Source organism: Drosophila obscura, unplaced genomic scaffold (genome assembly GCF_018151105.1).
Source record: "Drosophila obscura isolate BZ-5 IFL unplaced genomic scaffold, ASM1815110v1 contig_150, whole genome shotgun sequence".
Lineage (NCBI taxonomy): Eukaryota > Metazoa > Arthropoda > Insecta > Diptera > Drosophilidae > Drosophila > Drosophila obscura.
This window is the reverse complement of record NW_024542736.1, coordinates 6,186,588-6,198,095: the sequence shown is the minus strand read 5'-3', so window position 1 is coordinate 6,198,095 and position 11,508 is coordinate 6,186,588. Positions and strand designations below refer to the sequence as shown.

General features: G+C 46.3%; 3 protein-coding genes across 3 annotated transcripts; 1 reads left to right on the top strand and 2 right to left on the bottom strand.

Moving 5' to 3' along the window:
• Positions 1–229: 229 nt before the first annotated feature.
• Positions 230–2,390, bottom strand: LOC111069171 (origin recognition complex subunit 2). Its single transcript, XM_022359092.2, has 3 exons — positions 1,698–2,390; positions 792–1,643; positions 230–724 (listed from the first exon to the last, which is right to left on the bottom strand). Exons 1-3 carry the CDS (start codon positions 2,302–2,304, stop codon positions 288–290), a joined length of 1,896 nt encoding a protein of 631 aa, XP_022214784.1. The 5' UTR covers positions 2,305–2,390; the 3' UTR covers positions 230–287.
• An 822-nt stretch (positions 2,391–3,212) lies between these two features.
• Positions 3,213–6,877, top strand: LOC111069186. The gene is made up of 6 exons (XM_022359116.2): positions 3,213–3,463; positions 3,586–3,776; positions 3,836–5,342; positions 5,407–6,194; positions 6,263–6,459; positions 6,521–6,877. Exons 2-6 carry the CDS (start codon positions 3,631–3,633, stop codon positions 6,670–6,672), a joined length of 2,790 nt encoding a protein of 929 aa, XP_022214808.2. The 5' UTR covers positions 3,213–3,463; positions 3,586–3,630; the 3' UTR covers positions 6,673–6,877.
• Positions 6,856–8,259, bottom strand: LOC111069190 (inositol polyphosphate 1-phosphatase). Its single transcript, XM_022359132.2, has 2 exons — positions 7,695–8,259; positions 6,856–7,634 (listed from the first exon to the last, which is right to left on the bottom strand). Exons 1-2 carry the CDS (start codon positions 8,185–8,187, stop codon positions 7,000–7,002), a joined length of 1,128 nt encoding a protein of 375 aa, XP_022214824.2. The 5' UTR covers positions 8,188–8,259; the 3' UTR covers positions 6,856–6,999.
• Between the last annotated feature and the right edge of the window lie 3,249 nt (positions 8,260–11,508).

Sequence of the window (11,508 nt, the reverse complement as noted above, 5' to 3'; positions counted from 1 at the left end):
GTATACATGTATCTAGCAAAGCAAACAAAAAAAAAAAGAAAACGGACACCAAGAGAATCAGATACAACTTTTATGCATGCGCCAATCTAAATGTGTAGGAAGTCGAGTGAGTGAGTGGAGCTCATCCGTAAATCTAATTGAAATCAACCATAAATTAAAGTAACTTCGAATGGGCAATACAAGTGAAAGCAACACACGACATTTTTAAAGAGCAAAATTGTAATTGTATTTAACAATATTAGATAATAAATTAATATGTTCTAAAATGATGCGACGGCCTACTATTCCTATTTCTTCTCCTGCTCATCCAGGAACTGTTGCAGCAGGGCTCCATCAATGGGTATGTTTAGCTGCTCGGAGCCATCGACGCTGCGCTTCGACTTGACCAGCTTGTGGTCCAGGAACTCTGTGAGCTGGGCGCGCAATGCCAGATCCGAGCTAACCAAAAAGGACTCGCGGCAACTAGAATAGAGATCCTTGAAGGGCATACCCTGATACTGGGCATTGCCTTTGTTCTTCAGCTGGTACTTGACAATCAGCATGTAAATGCCGCGCGAGTTGGTCGTCAGCGAGCAGAAGACACTGCGCATCGAGGACAGAGCCAGCTCGCCAGAGTTCTGCACCAGCAGCGAGTTCTCGAAGGCTGTCTCGTCTGTGTAGGGCAACATGGTGGTGCAGTCCCACCAGGAGAAATTAAAGTTGCTCAGCTTTCCCTGGTCCCATACTGCAGGAGCAACAGGTGGAACGTTAGAAGACAGCCCTTAGGGAGCAATGAGTGCGCGAGTACTTACGCAGTGGTGTATTGATGTGATCGATGGAAGCCAGCAGATGGATGTTGGACACACGAGCGAGGCGGGACAGTATGGCCTGGGCCTTCACGTTCCGCAACATAGCACCGTCCAGGTTGTGCACGATCAGAAAGAGATGCGTCTCTGGTATCAGGGCGAACTCCTCCTCGATCATGTCCACAGCTTCGTGTGGATTTGTCGGACTGATGCCGGCGTCCAAGATTTCACTGGTGATGCTGTCTAACATGTCCTTGATCGTGAGACTGGGAAAGAAACCGTTCACCACCAGAACTGTCTGGTGGGAAAGGACCTCGTGGTGGAAGGACTGCAGCAGCTGGCGCTTGGAGCCCAGCCCGTACAGCAGAAGGTTGAATCCCTCGTTTAGGATGCACATCCATTTGGGAAAGTACGAGCGATACTCCTCCATGATGGCATTGATGGCGGTCTCGTGCTCCGCAGACACTTTCATTTCGGAGAGCAGGCTGAACAGACGATCGGCGGCCAGGCGAGGATTCTTCAGCCGATCCAGAGTGTGGTCCGAGGTGAGAATCTTGCTGCTGGCATGCGAATGGAAGTAGCCTTCGCTCTCTGGCACAAACTCATTCGATTTTTTGGCCCGTGCCGACTGGCGGAGGCGAGCCGCTGAAGGAGTCTTGGGCAGGACGGGCACCACGATTGCACGGCGCGTCTTGCACGGTGTCTTGGGCTCATCGTCGGCGGCATCGTTGTCCGAGGAGTTGCCGTCGCTGCTACTGCTGCTACTGCTGCTAGACGACGACTCTGCGCCGCTGGGCCGATAGTCGCTTTCATCCCCAGAGAAATCCTCTTCGGAGTCGGCCACAATCTTGGCAATCTCTGAAAGAGAATCACTTTTAGTGATACATCATATAAGATCAACCGAGTACTCACGATTCTTGACACGGCTGCGCACACGGGACGGCGTCTTTGGCTGCTCTGTGGGCTTCTTTCGCTTGGTGTCGGGCGTCTTGACGCCCAAGCGAGGCGTCTTTGGCGTCTTGGGTGTACGCGGCGTGGCACTGAGAGCTGCCAGAGCCATGGCATCTCGCTTCTTGGGCGTGTTGAACCCGAACAGGCTGGCGCCGGCCACATTATGCTCCAACTGGATTAGGTTCAGGTCTGGCCTGGCCTCGATTTCCGCCTCCTTCTCGCCAACCTCCGCCAGCTCTTCTCCGTTGCTCTCCTCCTCGCTACACTCCACATAGTTCACAACAATGTGCTCGTGCTCCTCGCGGTCCTGGCGCTGGCCAGACTTGCTCTTCTTCTGATATACCTGATACTTTTTGGTGGGACTGGGCTTGCGTGTGGAGCGTCGAGCGACTGGATGTGGCTCCTCCTCTTCGGATCCCGCTGCATCTTCCTGCACGACCAACGCCGTGTCCAGGTCAGCCACAGAACCGTCATCCTCGGAGTTGGTTAAATTCTCAATGGATTTCAGGTTTCTTGATTTCTTTTGCTTCTTTGGTGTTCTGTACTCGCCATGATTAGTGGCGCTCATTGTAAAACTCTAGAAAACTGCTACAATATCAAAACGAAATTGTTATTTTTTGATCAAAATAAAAACAGCGCAGAAGAAGCGGGAAACGATCGATGACACTAATCGATACTATCGATGAATGCGACATTTAAAATACTTTTTCTTGGTATTTTTATAGCGCACAAAAAAATACCGAAGTCTTACAGCTCACCAATAATTGGTATCGGGACAGGGATAAATTTATTTACAGATAAAAAATCAAATGCATAATTAGGTATAAAGCATGTGATTCTAAGACAAATTCATTATTACTGGTTTATAGCAGCTTGGAACAAAACATTTATCATCAATAAAAGAAATAAGGTACGCATGCAGAAACTTGGTTGAACAGCAACAATGACGGAATGTGACCAGAGTTCACACTTACGTTTATGCTTTTGGCCGTTTTTGGTTGAACCCTATTATATTAACCATCCAATATATAGCAGTTCTGAAAACAACCCAATCTTGTACTAAAATTTATTGAGGAATTGGTTAAAATTATTTGTTAAGGGCTGAAAGGGCCAACTAGCTAGTAATATTAAACTGAATATTAAAATCATGGAATACGATCAATAAAATAGAACGCTAGCCCATTGTCGACCAGGGGGGTATTTAATATTTCCACGAAATTTATTTAACTTTAACTTATTTTACGCATTACACGTGAAATATGTCGGTGGTCATTTTTGTTATATAAGTAAAGAGGAGGATGGAGCTACAAGGTCCCTTTACAAACAGCATTATTTTCTGCGGTTTAGCAAAGGGTGCTCATCTTTTTAAATGGAGGGGTGTTAAGTGGGTTAAGTATCGTTTGATCGCCGGAGGGTATTTTTCGTTATCGACGCGGTCACGCTGTCGACGCGGCTGCTTTGAACCTAAAATACTAAGTTTAGAGTAAAGTGAATATTGCAAACTTGCAGAAAACGTAATTTTCCATTAAAGAACTATCAAGTGCGTTCGTTTTGTGACAATTTTCGTCATTCATGCGACGCGAAGCATTTGAAACTAAGAAAACATTGATATCTGGATAGCGGCATCGCTTTAAACATAAATATATATCGCACACATCTGTAGTTGAACAATTTACTATACTATAACTACGAAAACTCGGAACGCGCTGCCTTCACATTTTCTGTGTGTAAGTATTTGCCGTCGGCGCCACGCATTAACCGTTAGGTCGGCCATTTTGATTTTGCATTCTCTTTCGTCTTCTTCCATTCATGTGTACACACACACGTACTTTTTTTTGCGTGATCGTAGCGTGGAAGAATTCGTTCTCGAAATTGCCATTGATTGATTTGTAAAATGAGTGCCGTGGCTGCTAATATGTTTTGTGCAGTATGCGGTGATGCCGCTGCAATGATGTGCGAGCGTTGCCTGGAGCCGTATTGCAAAAAAGATTGTCAAAGCGCAGATTGGCGACGCCACAAATATTACTGCAGCCCCATGCCGTAAGTAGCCGCTGCTGAAATTTTTGTCTTCCATGCGTACATGTGTGTGATATTTTTAGTGTGCTGGTGCCCAAAAAAAATGCGCCGAGCTCTGAGCCGCCAAAGCTTGCAAATATTCCGAAACCAAAACCAAATCCGAATCCAATCAATACCGAATTGGTGTCCTGCTCCAAGCCAGTGGTATCTCCGTCCAATGCAGTCAAGACCGTTGCATCCGAGAACCATGTGACTACCGCCATAGTGAAAGACGAGAAGAAGCCACTGTCCTCTGTCTGGCGTGAAACGTTCTTGCCGCCGCTGAAAGACTTTTTCGAGTGCCGTGTGACGTACATGGAATCTGATGGCGTCATCTGGGTAGTGGATGCGGCCAATATTGAGGTAATGGAGCAATTCAACGAGAACATGCAGCGCGTCAAGCCAAAGCTTACCCTGGCCAAATCTGTTGTTGAGGACTCGCTGGTTGTGGTTCAAGGCGACAAAAACATGCATCGCGGACATGTGCTCTCTGTGGATACGCAGTCTGAGACTGCTATGATCCGTCTGATCGATCATGGATCGGTAGTCACTTTTTCTTTGCTGGAAATCTACGATCCGCTGTCGCGCATGGCAGATATCAAAACGTTTGCGATTCAAGTGAAGCTGCTGTCGAATACGGGCGTGCAGAGTAACAAGCATCTGACGCTGCGCATACTGGGCCCCAAGACCCAGGAGGGCGTCTACCCGGTACAGCTGAAGCCCAAGATGACCATTCCGCTCAATTTGCCGATTAAGATGCTGCAGGTGAACCCGGAGGTGAGTCTGGTCCGGATCCTGGAAGGTTGTCTGAAGCGCGAAGAGAAGCCCATTGCCCTGCTTCAAATAGCAACAATAAAGCAGATCAACGCCGCCATGTGTGACAAACTGGAGGGAAAACAGCAACAGCCGATCTCTGGCCCTCTTCCATTAGATACGTGCCCAACCATATTTTTGGCCACTCGCACCAACCAGGGCTACCGACGCGCCTTTTTGCTGGACGTAATTGAAGGGCCGCCTGCGCGTACTTTCCTGGTGTATGAGATGGACGAGGGTCGCATCTCCATCACCACTGACGTGTGCCGCATTCCCAGCGAGCTGCTCGGTCATCCCATTCAGACATTTGCCATGAATCTGAGCGACGAAGAGCAACAGCCACCGCTGGAGCAACTGGTGGACAGCATTGGGCCCGATTTTACTCTCAAATTGCGTCTGGAGAGCATTCAAGGGCAGGAAAAGGTGCGCAAGGCCAGTGCCGCCTTGCTGTCCAAAGGGAAGCAGATAGGCGAAGTGGAGCTGAAAACGTTCCTGGGTGAGGTGTCCACAATGGGTCACAAGTACTGGCGTGAGGCGATCAAGAACGGCACCATGGTTCGCATAACTCACATTGTCGACTACAAGGAAGTCTTTATCAGCTCCAGCGTCACCTTGCAATATGCAAACCTTTTCAAGCGCATGGAAAAGAAGTGCAAACCCTTCGAGCCCTCGGTCCAGATTCCGATTGGCTGCATTGTGCTGGTGGTGAGTCCCAAACTGGGACACTTCCGTGGCGAGGTAAACATATTTACGTGACTCCAACATGTACAAATAAAAAACATATCCCCCCGCATCTTTTCAGATCTCTGGTGTTGCAAACGACTTATTCAGTGTCTACAATATTGACACTGGCGCAACACATCAGGTGGATGGCCAGTTCCTGCGCATGGCCTGTCGTTTCCTCAACAACATGCCCGTGAGTCTGTGGCGCGTCAAACTAAAGTCGGTTTGCGACATTCCTGCATGTGCAGTGACCCCAAACAATGCCGGGTGTCAACTGATGCAGGAGCTCTTGGCCGAAAATGTCGAATTTCGCGTCGAGATCGTTGGGTCCAACAATCAATTGGTGGACTTGCATTCGGGCTCGGGCGAGGGGACATCGCTTGCGCTTCGAATTCTGCCGCTAATGTTTACGCCCGTTTCGAATAAATCGCAAGAAGTAGCTGCTACAGATCCAGCTCCTGCGCCTGCTCCTGCTCCGGCGGCAGTTCCAGCTCCGGCAGCAGTTCCTGCTCCGGCAGAACTGAAAAGCTCTCTAAAAGAACTCAACGTCAAGACGTCTACAACTGCGTCAGAGATGTCCAAAGATCTTCCACCTTTGCCGCTATCGCCCCCAGCTTCCCCCGCTATCGAGACTAAAGAGACACCAAAATTCCAACGTTTCTATTACAAGGATTTGCCTAAGGTTCTTATTCCACTGAGCGCACGTGTTGAGGTTTTCCTTCTGAATGCAACAGGATTATCGGACACTGGCGCCATCACCGCCTGTCATTTTAAAGACGAAGAAGATGCTGCAAACTATCAGAATTTGTTTAAATTAATTGATGACGAAGGAAAGTTGTCGCACCCGAACATAGACTTTGTGCCAAGGTAAGTCCTATGCCAGCCCATAAAGCCAACAAGTAATCCAATTTCTCTATCCAATATTATCGGCACAGTGTTGGAGAAATGTGCCTGGCCCTGTTCAGCGAGGACAATAACTGGTATCGTGGCGTATGCGAGGAGATACTCGGCAACAAGGCTCGCATTTTCTACTGCGACTTTGGAAATCGTGAGGTCGTTTCCGTCAAGAAACTCAAGCCCATTAGCGCCAGTCTTTTTCAGGTCATCAATGCCACCAAATGTTACATCGAGGGTATGTGCTGTCTCATAAAAAACTAACTCTTTAATAGTTATTAATCACCTGTTGCTTTCAGGTTTCGACAAGTCGGAGAAGTTCAGTCAATGGCAGGAACATATTAAGACGGAAGTGCTCATTCCGTGCACCGTCAAGGAGGGCCCCGACTCCGATTCGCGTACCCTTGTCATACTCGATCTGGACAAGATCGTGCCCCAACAAGCTTCCTAACTCATTTTCGAGTTTTACCTTAAGACAACAAGGATCGCGTTCCTTCATTATAATCGCTAGTTATAAGTATTAATACCACCGTACACCATCAGTGTACGCATCGAGACTTTTGAAAATGTTTTTGAAAATATTCGTTTCTTTTCGCGATTTAGTTTTTGTTTTTTTTTCGACTTGGCAGGTCCTGTATAGATGATCCTTTAATACATACATATATCATTACATATTCGGATACAATACAATATATATTCACTGTTAACGTTCCACAACATTTATCTTTCAACTAAATTCAATTACAACACTTATAATGAGATTACAACAACACCAACACTAGCAACATTGTTCGGCCAGCTTGGCGAGGAGCAGCTCCATCGCCTCAACGTTGCGTACGGCGATTATGCCAGTAGCATTTCGCTTCCAATCCGATTCAGAGTTCTGCATAAGGTACTTTAGGGCCACTCCCTTCTGCTCCACCACGCTCGCACCATAGTCGAAGACATCACCGCCCAGAGCGCGTAGAATAGCCTGCGGGGCACAGGTGTCCCACTTGAACGTAGATCCTTTGCTGAGGAGATACACTTCCACCTCACGGGTGATGACTTTCAGGGCCTTGTGGCCAGCGCCAGCTGAGAATGCAAATTCGTAGCCCAGGTCGAGTAATCGCTGAAGTATATCCGACTGCTCAGAGCTGGAAAAGATGGCAAGCTGCCGGTGCTCGTCCCGCGCCTCAAAGTCACAGTTGTGGGCCTGCAGGCTGGGCAAGCAGATGCCCCAAAACATCGAGGAGCTGTACACGTGCTCGTCCAGCTTATTGCCAAAGGGCTGGGCAACGACTCCAATCACGGGAACGCCCGTGTCACGTTCATAGACGCCTATCAGAACGGTTACACAGTCCAGGCCGGTGGAGGTGATGCCGGGAAAGTCGGTGAACATCGTATCGCCCGAGATGTACTCTGCGGTGGCGTCTGCAAAGGACAAAACAAAGCATTAACAATTGCCAAGGACAGGCATGTCCACCCACGTACCAATTGGATCAATCCATATGCCCAGATTGGCATAGTCCAGATCCTCGGGCAGCTCTGGAATCTCCTTCAGCTTGCTGCTCTCAAAGTTGACTACGCGATGCACTTCGTCGGCCAGTGCGCTGGCTGCACCCTCATGGCCACTGAGTACCGCCTCCAAGCAGGCGGCGGTGTCCGTTGCAGAGGCCCCCACAGCAACGGTGACACTCTCTCCCAGCTTATTGGTAAAGTTTGGCGATTCCTCGCCAAGAGTGGCGTCCTGCATCTCTGGAAAGACCGCGCCCACCTCGTGTTTGATGGTTTCCTGGATTAGCACATCGGCCAGCGTTTTAAAATCGTGTTCGAACCGCTCGTTAGCCTCTCCTTCCGCCTTTTCCTGGACAAGCAGCGACAGCAGCTTTTCATTGGCTCGGCATGTCCTGGCTATATTGGCCGCCTTTTCCGCACAGTTAATCAGCACCCGCAAGAGGTTTGCTTTGTCCTCTTCCGAGCCCATTTTCAGCAGATTTTTTATATTTTTACATATTTTTGTATGGCTTTTTAGAGGGCACAGTCGATAGTTTGATGTTTTCCTGCTATCCTAAAAGGATAAATCGATAGCATCGATTGTTTTTTTCAAAACATTCAACGTTGATATTCCTCGATTTTGATATTCCGTTTAATATTACTAGCTAGCTGCGACTCTTAGCCCTAAACAAATAATTTTGTCCGATAGATACATACATTTTCTACAAGATTGAACAGTTTTCAGAAGTCCTTTTTATTGGATTATTTACATATTAAGGTTGAAACAAAAACAACATAAAACGAATGTGACGTCGTTTTGTGGCGTTGCCAGACTAGTGCAATTCGTAGTTGCTGCGGGCTGCCATACCATGATATTTTGTGACATGATATTCCTCGATTTTGATATTCCGTTTAATATTACTAGCTAGTTGGCCCTCTCAGCCATAAACCAATAATTTTATCCGATTCCTCAATGAATTTTGTTAAGGATTGGCTTGTTTTCAGAAGCTTCTTACATAATAAGGTTCAAACAAAAACAACATAAAACGGCAAACTCTAAACGTAAATGTTTGACTAATAGGCCGTTTACATTGTGGGCCCTCTCAGCGTCATTTCTTCTTCGTACATCTCTTGCAGGTAGACGCTTTTTTTTTTTACATATGGTTAAGCATAGGGCCCTAGTGGTGGCTGCAAAAGTTGCGTCAGTTTCTGCTTCATGTGCGCTCTATTCGATATATTCGATTGCTTTTGCTCATAATTTTGTTAAGGATTTTCTTCAGAACTATCAGCGCAATTATCACCACTAATAACAAAAAAAAATTGTAGATCAAAAATCAAATTTTGGCGCTAAAAATGTATGATTGTGCAAAAAGGTGAAAATATCATAAATTTATTAAATTAAAATACTTGAAACTGATTCTATTATTATCATATGAAATTTTTCTTACCCCCTGATGCCATTAAGACACTGCTGGAGACGAACTTCGGTGGTTTTTCATAATTTTGAAGAAGAACTCCCACAAACTCTACAATGAAATGTCTGTAAAATAATATTCTAAATATTTAGAATCCCAATTTTTTTTGTCCATTTTCTGATCTTCGTCTTTACTTAAGGTTCTGTTGACGTGTTTTGTTTCGAAAATTTGTGTATCTTCCGTCCTCTTGAACTCATCAAACACCCAAATCCAAATTCAAGAAGCACGTCTTTCCAATGTAAACGCCTTTTTCTGCTTCATTGCGGTCTATGCCGATTAATCAGGATAGCAACCGTACGCACCCAGTGTTAAAAAGTTATAGCTTTATTAGTAATTGAGCCAATACTTCAGTGTTGAGAAGCGTAAAATAGTCGGAATCAGCAGTACGAGAGATCAGGGTCACACTTAGGGATGAGAAACACTTTTGATGGACAAGATATCGATAGCAAATATTTGGCGGTCATTTTTGAATCAATTTTAATGCCTGTACTTTAATTTGTTAGAAAAGAAGGGAGGCCCTCTCGCTCAGATGATTCAATTTTTTTGTTATATCACGTTGGATACTTTAATAACTCATTAACCTAATGTTTAAAATTGATTGAAGAGCTCCGCTTATCAGCATGCCCCTGAAGCTGGAAGGGAAGCAGCTTTCACATCTTCATTGAAACAATTTTAATTGTCAATTAAAAATTACGCACTCACCGCCCCTTCGGCCCCGCTCAGCAACTAGCCCAGCCCAGCCATGAATCATGCCCCGCCAAGGAGCAGCTTAGTCCCCGTCCACCCAACAGGAGTTGAGGGCTTTGTTACAGCTGCGGCTGCTGCATAATTTGCACCCGATCTTATCAACGAGCACTGCTAATGATTCGCATTAATGATGCTGCATACATGGGCCCGCTCCCATACACTGCTCTCCATTCCCCCCATAACGATCTCTGGTTCTGGGTTTTGGGCTTACGCACTTTGGCATCTTATGAAATGAGACCATCAATCAGTAACCACTGCCCCTCCACTCTCTCCACTCCACTCCACTCCACTCCAATCCACTCCACTGATGCATTTGCATATAAATTGCTGCTAATGTCGCGCTATCAAAGTGACTGCATCAATGCGGCATTCCTGCCATGCCTGGCCCTCTGCCTGTGCCTGGGCCTGGGACAGTCCTGGCGTGGCCCTTAGGGCCTGTACAGCTTGGCTTATGCTAATTTTTTCCCATGCCTTGCAGGCCTCGCAGGCCTCTCTCAGCCCTGGCCATTGATGTTTGGATAACGTTGACTTGATGACTTTGCATAATTTACGCCGCCGCCACAGAGCGGATAGAGAGAGAGGTCGCTGTTGCTGCTGGTGCTGCTGCTGCTGCAGCCACATTTTGGCTGCTTTGGGTTAATTTTTCACTCAACCACGTTTGCCTTTTTAATGTGTTAATATTCATGGGGAAAGAGGCACCACAACACAATGTTTTTTAGCTGGTTTTCCTTCTCCTCAGCCTCGTTGTGACTTTTGACGTTTCAATTTGGCCGTTGCGTGATCTTTAGCCAAACGATTTTTCAAACCGGCGGGCATTTATCAACAGCTCAACCAAAGGCATTTGTCATCATCCCCACATACATACATATACTATGTGGCATATACATATGTAGTATATATCCCCCGGGCCAGATCATCCCCGGCTCAGGCTTAGTGGTATGTAAATTTGATTGGTGCGTATTTTGCATTTTGCATTTTGCTCAGAGCGAAAGCAAATATTTTCTTGGTCTTTTGGTCTCCTTTGTTAGCCATTAGTAAAACTCTCTTAATTGCTGTTGTGTGTGCTGCCCCCTCCACCCGCCACACTCCACACTTAACAGCCTTTTAATTAATCGCTCGAATTGAACAAATTCTTAATGAGTCTTTAATTAATAGCCAAAACGAAATGTGTGTCGTGCCGTGCCACTCTCGCGGCTCTCTCTAAATACGAAATATTTAAATTTTATTGTGACTTGATTGTCTCTTGTCTCTGTCTCTTGTACATTATTCGCCCTCTCTGTCTGTCGCTGTGGCTCCACCCCTGAGGTGTCTGAAACGAGTTTTGACGCTTCCAAAAAACTGTTGGCTTGATTATTTGTTTGTTTTATATTACTATAAAATGCCACAACAAGCCCCACAACACACAGTCAGTGGATGAGAATGGGTTTTCTTACTCAAGTGATGCTTCAGAGCTTCATTAGAGATCGTCTAACGGTTGGTTTCTTTTGGCTAGATACGAGTATACCTCCTTGGGGGGCGTTTCTATGCTTTGTTCGATCAATTTTCCAATTTATTAAGCTGTCGTTATGGTGAATGATGAACGAACATCA